General features: G+C 54.9%; 1 protein-coding gene across 1 annotated transcript; it reads left to right on the plus strand.

The window, feature by feature from the left end:
* Positions 1–180: 180 nt before the first annotated feature.
* MRPL28 (mitochondrial ribosomal protein L28) lies at positions 181–2,104 on the plus strand. Its single transcript, XM_029957888.1, has 3 exons — positions 181–551; positions 1,157–1,243; positions 1,686–2,104. Exons 1-3 carry the CDS (start codon positions 432–434, stop codon positions 1,761–1,763), a joined length of 285 nt encoding a protein of 94 aa, XP_029813748.1. The 5' UTR covers positions 181–431; the 3' UTR covers positions 1,764–2,104.
* Positions 2,105–9,020: the final 6,916 nt, after the last annotated feature.

The raw sequence follows: 9,020 nt of genomic DNA on the forward strand, positions 1-9,020 counted from the left end.
CATACTCACAGAGATGGCCCAAAGTTGTGTCGGGAGGTTGGGTTGGATATCAGGGAAAGGTTCTTCACCCAGAGGGTGGTTGGGTGCTGGAAGAGGTTCCCCAGGAAAGTGGGCTGAGTGGTGTCTCCCCAGTCTCCTCCAGGCCGAACAGCTCCTGCTGTTAATGTTTTAGTGCAGGCCTAAAGCTCCCAGCCTTTAATACTCTCTTGACTGGAGCTCTTGATATTAAAAACCAGAACCATGATCATGGTGGCTGCAGAACAAACCCAGCGGATCTTTCCCCTCTCACAACGTGTGTCCTGAGCACCTCTGCAGTGCATGGATAACTTTCCAGTGCTGTCTGAGTGCTGGCAGACCAGCATGTCCCCTGTCAGCTGGTCCCTGGGTGCAGTTTGACTCCAGCTCTCTTTCCCCAGACCCCCAAAGCTGACATGTGCTCGAAGCTGGGGATGGACCTGAAGCGGACGATGCTGCTGCGCCTGGCACGGAGGGATCCCAGCCTGCATCCCAACGACCCAGCCAAGAGGGAGGCCATCTATGACAAGTACAAGGTGGGTGCCTGGCCTGCAGTGCCCACCCTGGGGTTTGTCCAGGCTGTCCAATCACCACCTGGTGCTCCAGGGTGTAGGCAGAGAAAATCTAAACATCACCAGGTTTTCCTTGTCTCTCTGTGGGTTCCCAATCTCTGTGCTCACCATTTAGGAGCACAACAAGCAGTACTATTGCTGTGATTTGAGATCAGTGAGGGTCTGCAATAAGCACAGGTAGGAGCTGGCACTGCCAAAGCAGTGAGGATTTGTACTGACCCTGCAGTGAGGAGCCCAGAGTGCCCCTGGGCTGTTCAGTTTTGTGAGCTGGGGGTGGTTGCCAGCGTGGAAACATCACCAGCACCCCCAGTCCATGGAGCTGTGCTGAGAAACAGCCCCAGAACTACACAAAAGAGAGCTGCAACTACAGATCAGATAAAGCAGGACCCCTGCTAAGGAAGGAGGAGAGCAGGGAAGTGGGCTTTGGTTGCCAGAAATGAGGGAAGAGTGTTATAAGATTTGTCCACAGTAATGTTCTTACTGGATCATCTTTATGTCCTGGGCATAGAGAGGATTTGTATCTTGGTCACCTACAAAGATTGTACCACCTGCTCCTCCTTTTACCACAGGAATTTGTGATCCCAGAAGAGGAAGCTGAATGGGTTGGCTTGAGTTTGATAGAAGCCATAGAAAAACAGAGGCTCCTGGAAAAAAAGGTGAGTTCCTGAGGCAGTGCTTAGCACTGAGGTGTTGTGGCTGCACATCCAGCTGAGCTGAGCAGCCTGAACACTCCTGAGCCACAAACCCTGTGGGGCTCCAGCTTCTTCAGGGATGTGTTCACCCACGTGCTTCAGGACAGCTCTGATGGTGGGCAATGAGGGGAGGGAGGGAAGCTTTTTAGAAGGAAAGGGATCTCTGGGAGCTGCTGATGTTTCTCATGTGCTGTCAGGACTGGGGAAGCTGCTGAATGTCCCACAGGAGCCTGTCACCTCTGAGGGAGGACTAGAGAGCTGAGCAGCAGCTGTGGCTGGAGGATCAGCCAGTGAAAAAAGCCTGGTCACATCTTCCTCTGGTTTTACCTGTCAGCACTCCCTGAGCTCCCCACTGCACTGCTCAGGTTCACTCCTTCTCAGTGGTGTCTCCTCTGCTCTGCTGCAGGACCCTGTCCCACTCTTCAAGGTGTATGCTGAGGAGCTTGTCAACCGACTGAAAGAACAGGCAGCCCAGAAACAGTAGAAGAAAACAAGCTTCTGGAGCAGAACCTCTGCTGTGGATGGAGCTGTGGGATTCAGTGGGTCTGCTGTCTGAACCACACTGCTGGGGAAGGGGCCACATGAAGAGTGTGCCCAGGAGCATGTTATTGAAGTCTAATGACAGCCTAAATTCAGTGAGGACCTGCTCCTGTGGGCTGAGGAAGGAGTTTCTGTGCTGTGGCCTCTGAGAGCGTTCCTGTCAGACTGACTTAGTGTGGGTTTTTTGCCTGTACAAGCAGTTGACTGCTGTTGAGAGCTTGATCATGATATAAAATGAAATATATTTTGGGAATATCAGTAAACTTTTCTAACTTTTCTCTGATACTTACTGCTCATGAGTGTGTTACAGCAGGGACTGTGAGACACTGTGCTGGTGTAACTCAGATCAGTCCCCAGCCTTGTGCAGCAGACGTGGTTGTGCCCCCAAAAGTGTGGCCCCAAACCCCTGCCTCAGCAGGTGGGGCTGGGCCACACAGCTCACTAACCTCTGGGTTACTGCCCTGTTTCTCTTTGAAATTGGTGACTTTTAAATCTTTCATTTTGTACAAATGTAGTCGAAATGGGTGTTGAAGCCTTTGCTGCTGTCTGGCAACAAGGGAGTGCAAAGCACTTGCCATAATTACAGGCTGGGGAACAGCACTGTGTGTCCCTGGTGTTGTTTGGAAGCTTCGTGGTCCTGCAGTGGGTTTCTGGGTGGATCAAAACCAGCCTCTCCCCCTCTCCCTTCAGCTCTGAGGGGAGGGACAAGCACAGAGCTTGCAGGCTGGACCTTTTGTGAGCTGTATCTCTGGATCATTACTTGCCCCCAGAAGAGACTTCTCCTTAACCATGTCTTGGGTTGAGACATGTTCCCCCTCTCTGGTTCATCAGGGCAAGTGCACTGCTCCATTTGTGAGCCACAGTGACTGAGGAGAGAGAAACTGGGCTTGTAGAGCAGAGTGTGGTTCGTCCCCTCTGCACTGGAGTGGAGGAGGACCACGGGGGAGTGGCACCCAGTGCCTTAAAGCTTTGGGGGAGAAGAGATGCAGAGGCAGGTGCTGGGTAAGCACAGAGCCTGTGCAGGGCTGTGCTGGGGGTTGGGGTGAGGGACGTGGTTGAGTTGAATGTGATCTTAACAGCGTTTCATGAAGATCAGACTTGTCTGCTGCTCCTTGGGCCAGAAAAGGGGCTGGAGCCCTCCCCAGGGGTACTTGAGCCCCCCAGGGGAGTGTGGCACAGCCCCTGACTGGTAGGGCTGGCTGGTTAGGACTGCCAGGCTGAGGCTGTGCTGCCTCTGCAGGGGCACGGGAGGGACAGGTTGGGTGGCAAAAGCTGGGATGTTTCCAGCCTGTGTGTCCCGGCTCCAGTGAGTCCAGGTTCTCAAGAGCAAACTGGCACAGAAGGTCACATTTGCCTAATTAATGATTGTGCAGCTAGGCCAGCACAATGAGATTTGCTTATCTCCTCTCTCTGCTGCAACTGAGCTGAGTGGGAAGCTGCTGCCCAGCTCCTCGGGGACCCTGACACTCTGCCCTCGTTAGAGATAATTAGCTGGGACAAGCTCCTTGTTTGACAGCTCTGCTCATCATTAGGGCCAGCGCAGCTCATGCATTTTAATGGAGCTCCTAGCAAAGCTCCAGACCGTGGCTCTGTCCTGGCCCCCCTCCATGGCTCTGCTGGAACGTGCCAGCACAGCCCCGGCCCCTCGAGCCCGGCTGGCGCCTGCCTGGGTCCTGCTCTCAGCCCTGTGGGGGTCCCGGGTGCCTCACAGCTTCCCAGCAGTGAGGGGGCTCTTTGGGATGGCTGGGGGGGCAATTAGGAGCTGGTGCTCTGGACCAGGGGTGGGAGGGTTGGGACTGGGAGCTCTGGCTGCGTGTCCTCCCAGGGTCAGTACCGCCTGTCCTTGGACCTGACTGTCCTTAGTGCTGCTCACTGTGCAGGATCTGCGGCCTGGGGAAGGTTTGCTGGGTGATGAGGGGTAGAAGGAGCTTTTGGGCAGACCTGGGGGGGAGCTCCTGTCGCACTGGGTGCAAGGGGTGCTGACAGGGGCACTGCAAGAGTGCAGCGGGAGCTTCTCTGTGGGAAGGGGGATGTGGAGAATCCTGACTTCTCAGCTGGAGCCCTCCATTCTCTCATCCTGCCTTTGCTGAGAAACCTTGCCCTTGCTCTTTTCCTTACACCCATGTTGCATGTGGCCAGGAGATTCCCCCCAAGGATGTTCTTTCATGGAGCGCTCTGCTGCCTTGAGGAAAACTGGAAGCTGTGGACCAGGGGTGCTGCAGGCTCCAAGGAAGCAGAGTTGGAGCACACAGAGCTGGCTGTCCCTCTGCTGGGCACAGAACCAAATGTCTCAGGTGGGGAGGGAGCCCCTGTGCAGCATTTGGGGTAGTCTGGGTTATGACACCCCCAGCCAGGCTCCCTTGAGGAGGTGGAGGAACAGCTCAGGGCACAGTGTTAGACCTGTCCTGGTTTTACACCTGCTCATCTGCAGCCCTGGCTGCAGCCAGAGAGCTTGGTTCTGCCTGGGGGAAGGCGGTGGTGGTGATGTTTCCCAGTCTAGTTGGGCTCAGTCTGGCAGCTGGCTGGTTCCTGCACTTCCCTGACAAGGGGGGGTCAGAGGAGCTGGTACTTTTCCATTACAACATGCTCCCAGGAAGCACAGATGCCACAAACCCCTGGGTGCAAGTTGGGTGCTGTCAGCTTGAGGTTGCAACTGCACCCCAGGACAGGGGAAGGGCCTGGCTGCCAAGCACAGCTCAGACCTGAGCACTGCCTCGGGCTTCCACAAAGGTCACCAACCCACTGCTCCTGGCCCCAGGCCAGGCACTGGGAGTGCTGGAGGATCCTGAGGATCCCAGGCCCTGCAAATACCAACACAGGCTGGGAGCAGAGAGCAGGCAGCTGGCAAGGACGTGACAGCCACCAACAAACGGCCAGAGCACCCTGCCCAGGGTCACCTTGGGCTTGGCAGCTAAAGACAAGGCTGGGATAGCAGTGCTTGGAAGGGGGAACAGGGAAAATGATCTCACTGAGACTGCAGTAGAAGGAAGGCAAGTGGAAGGCTGAGAGAGGCATGAGTGCTGATATCTGGGAAGGTAGAAGGTCGATCCAGGACTGAGGGATTCCTGTTTAATTCGTTCCTCGGGTGACAAAAACATGCCATTCTCTTTAACAGTCCCAGCAAGCCACAAACATGAAACTGCCCCTTGGAACATGATATTTGGTCCCACGTGCCAGCTGTGGAGGGGGCTTGGTGTGGAACCATCCCCAAACCCAATTCTGCAAAGTAATAAAGCAGAGGAAAAGGTTAATTGGGGAAAGTACCTAAACTGGAAAGGCCTTGAGTGGGATGGCTGGACTAATCCTGCTGTTTAGCAGTGGCAGGACACAAATACAGACTGCACAGTTCTGAATTCTGAGGGCTGGGATCTTGAATCAACATTTGAATTTTGTCTGTTTCACTTGTGATTCCCAGCAAGTCATGGATCCAAAAACCAGCTTGAGGTGAAGGCTGTGTTTCTCAACAAACTCACTTCCTTGTAAATTCCCAACTAACCTCTCTGTACTTAAACAGAGGAATATTTGGGGAGTATTAGCAAAAGCATCATGTCCCTGCCTTTCCTGCTGGTCTCATAGGTAAACCTGTCTTTTCCCTCCTGGCTTGGAGGTTCTTGGTTTGGAGTTGCCACTGCAGAAGGATGTGACTTTTAGGAATGCTGTGAATCATCCCAAACCTGGTGTCAGCACAGGTCAAAATGTAGCCTGAAAGTCATCCCACATCCTATGGAGTTTATTAAGAACAGTTGAGAGCTAGAAACTCACCTGGGCAATTCCAGCAAATCCTTTCAAACATTGCTGTGGTGTTTGTTTTCAAATGAAATGGGGCTTGATTCCTACCAGAAAGCTGGACTGGGATGCTGAGGCTGTTGGGGCTGGGGGTACGTGCTGTGCTCACCCTCACAGCTTTGCTCACTCCTTGGGATTTGCTCTGTGGTGTTTAGAGGCAATGATAAACATCCTGGTGGCTCTGTCAGTGAGTAACACTTGTGACAAATCATTCTGGATTTTTGGGATCAATATGGAACCAGGCTCGTTGCAGAGGGAAGGGCAGAAGGCCATAGGGATTGATGTGGGAAATGCTGGCTGGACATAAGGAAAAGCTTCCCCAGGAGGGTGGTGCAGTCCTGGGACAGGGTCTGGAGAGGTGCTGGCACCTCTGTCCTTGGAGGTTTTCAAAAGGACAGGGGGAGGTGCTGAGTGACCCCCTGGAGCCTTGCAGCCAGTTCTGCTCGGAGCAGGAGCCTGGGCTGAGACCTCCAGAGGTCCTCCCAACCTCACTGATCCGTGCTGCAGCTTCTGCAAGGCAGTTCCTCCTGCAAAGCAGCTCGAGGAGGGGGTGAGGAACACCAGCTCCCAGGTGCTGGCTGGAGGGGAAGGGCTGTGTCTGGGCAGGGGCAGAGGGAGTGCAGTAGCTCTGTTCCCTCCTTCCTCCAGGGAATGGACAGTCACCATCCCGCATGAACCTCCTTCTGCAGCCACAGGCTGTGCTCTCTCTTCTCCCAGAGAATTGCCTCGTGGGCCAAGCCATCACCTCCAGAAGTGGCTGTGGGCAGGGATGGCAGGATGGAGCCCTTGGCTGCACACTGGATCACCTGGAGCCCAGCAAAGTGGAGCAGCAACAACCCAGCACTGCGTGGGCATCCCTGGGGCTGTGCCCAGCAGAAGGCCCATGAGTGACTGCTGGTTTTGCCAGTCCTGCTGGTTCCTGACACCCTGCTCATCCTGGCCAGCTGTCCCAGCCCTGGAGGGGACGAGGCAGGAGAGGGAATGGCCAGCTGTGTCACGGCAGAGCTGGTGGTCTGATGGTCACGGAGTGCTGTGGGCAGGACACGTGGGCTCAGGGTGACACAGCCAGGTGAGACCATCCTGCTGCCAGCCACAGGGTCTGATAGAGCCTGGGGAGGGAGGAGGAGAGATGGAGAGGGACATGGGTGCTTAGTTTTTATGGTAAGGAGTCATAAGAAAGAAAAAACCAACCCATAAAATCTACATGTGCAAATTAATCACCCGAAGCATCTGCTCCCTGAGGTGTTCCTGCTGCAATCCCTCCTGCAGCCATGTGCTGAGCTGGGCTGGGGCTGCTGGACCAGGCGAGCTGGGCACACAGAGCACAGATGGATATGTGGAACTACCTCCATGCCCAGCTCCTGCCACACACCATGGGCTCAGGGCGGGTTCCTTGGCTGCAGGAGGAAGGGCTGGGGGTGCAAGGAGCAGCTGTGTCAGCTCCAGACTGGCCACAGGGGCCTTTGCCTGGCTGGACTCTGTTCTGTGCATCCATTGCAAGACTTTTCCAGGCAGCCATCACCATGGTAACGCTGGAAATGGTGGTGGTTCAGGTCAGTCAGAGCACTCACAAACACAGAAAATGGCATTTCTGAGACAGGAGCCGGGCTCTGCTCCCACAGGCTTTGGGTACCCAGGGATGGGGCTGCTCGGAGAAGATCCTTGCACCCTGGTGCTCCCTGGGATGTGTCCCCTGAGCTGGAGTGAAAGGTGGTGGAGGGAGCACGTGGGACAGGAGATGCTGGGGAAAAGGGAGCAGCACAAAGTGGGCTTCTCCAGCAGCGCTCTGGGCGTGGATGGGGCCGGGATGGGCAGAGCTCATCCCTGGGATGACCTCAGGGTCTGAGGGACAGAGCAGGCATTTTGTGGAGCTGCATCCTCACCCCATATATCAGAACCATCCAGCACCGGGCTGGGGTTTCCCAGCCATCACTGGATTATTCATCCATGTAAGCAGAGTCTGCTCCATGTCAGGAGGACAGCTCAGCTCGCTGCTGTACAGCCAGGCTGGGGTTTTCCCTGTGTGCCTTTTTAAAGGCTGGACTCTGCTGTTTAACCCCCTGGACAGTCCTGTAAGGTGCTTTCGAGCTCCTCCTGGCCAGCCCTTACACTGTCCTGAGCAACCAGAGATCCTCAGCAAACCCAGCCACCTCCTCTTTCCCAGCTGTTCCAGAGCCCTTGGGGCTGCCCTGCCCTTCCCACCACTGGAGGATGCCCACTTTGTGCTTCAACCAGGTATTTATTCCCATGGGCACTCGCCCACACATTCCAAGGCACCTTAATTTCCCTGACAGCCTTAATATGGACCCATCCTGCATGTGCTAGGAGACCCAAGTGGATTTTCCTAGCTGAGTCTCACCTGCCCAGCAGGATGTGAGGTGACTCTGCCCACATAGTCCATCACTATCCATATGTCCACTGTTTTTTTATTCCTCGTGATTTGTCCCTGCAGTTCCAAGGCTGGGCAAAGATCTGACTTCAATTAAATCCTCCTCCTAAGAGCCATGCAAGGATTTGGGAACTTTTAAGGGGTGGAAAGTTACTCCTAACTTCAAGCTGGCCTTGCTCCAGCTTTGGGAATGGAGCCTTGACACACTCTGCTCCCAGTGCAGGGCTTCTCCATACCTGGGATTTTCTCCTGTTTCTCACACTTTAGCCTCTCAGTCTTTTTAACACTGAGCTTCATGTCTTGCTGTGAGGCTTTTCCTCTAGAAATCAACAGGTTTTGTTTTTTCTTTTTACAGCAGTTCTCTACCACTGATTTAAATCATGGGACCTGTGTGCCAGCACCAAAAATTGGGGGAAATCTCCTTGGATGCAGGCACTGAGATAGCAGGTTTCCACCCAGCCAGGTGGTCCCGGGATGTGCAGATCCAGAAGTGCAGAGGTGGAAAATCACCTGTACCCAGATCTGCTTGCCCTGCTGAGCTCCCCTCTCCTCTGTGAATGCCGTGTCACCTGTTACTGGTTTTCCCTTGTTTTCTGCATGATACACCACAGAAAAAGGTGAATTAGGGCCTTTGCAGGGCTCTGTGGAAGTACTTTTGCTCAGGGAGTTTGTGGAGCCACTCTCTGAGAGGAGGAGCAGGCGGTGGGTCCCTTGTGGAGGGACCAGGAGGGGACGGCAGTGATGGGAAAACAGGGAGGAGGGTGACAAGACCCTGGCCTGGGAGCTGGGCAGTGGGTGCATGTGGTAAAGCCGTGGTGGCTGTGGCTAAAACCGTGCTGGCTCGGAGCCGTTGAGCCGGGAGTTGCCATGGCAACGGCTGGAGGATGCTCGGAGGGCTCTGCCGCCATGGCCGGGCCTTGGTCCCAGCCCCAAGCACAGGTGAGGCTCCCCTTGCTGGGAGGCTGCAGGTCCCTGGGGAGGTACCAGCTTGTGCTCAGCAGAGAGGGAGCAATCCCCTTTCAGCCA

This window comes from Manacus vitellinus, unplaced genomic scaffold, assembly GCF_001715985.3.
Source record: "Manacus vitellinus isolate BGI_N305 unplaced genomic scaffold, ASM171598v3 scaffold_12_pilon, whole genome shotgun sequence".
Classification (NCBI taxonomy): Eukaryota; Metazoa; Chordata; class Aves; order Passeriformes; family Pipridae; genus Manacus; species Manacus vitellinus.

Coding starts and splice junctions, on each gene's coding strand:
- MRPL28 (XM_029957888.1), top strand. CDS start 432: ATGTGCTCGAAGCTGGGGATGGACCTGAAGCGGACGATGCTGCTGCGC. Junction 552..1,156: donor CCATCTATGACAAGTACAAG/GTGGGTGCCTGG, acceptor CTTTTACCACAG/GAATTTGTGATCCCAGAAGA. Junction 1,244..1,685: donor AGAGGCTCCTGGAAAAAAAG/GTGAGTTCCTGA, acceptor GCTCTGCTGCAG/GACCCTGTCCCACTCTTCAA.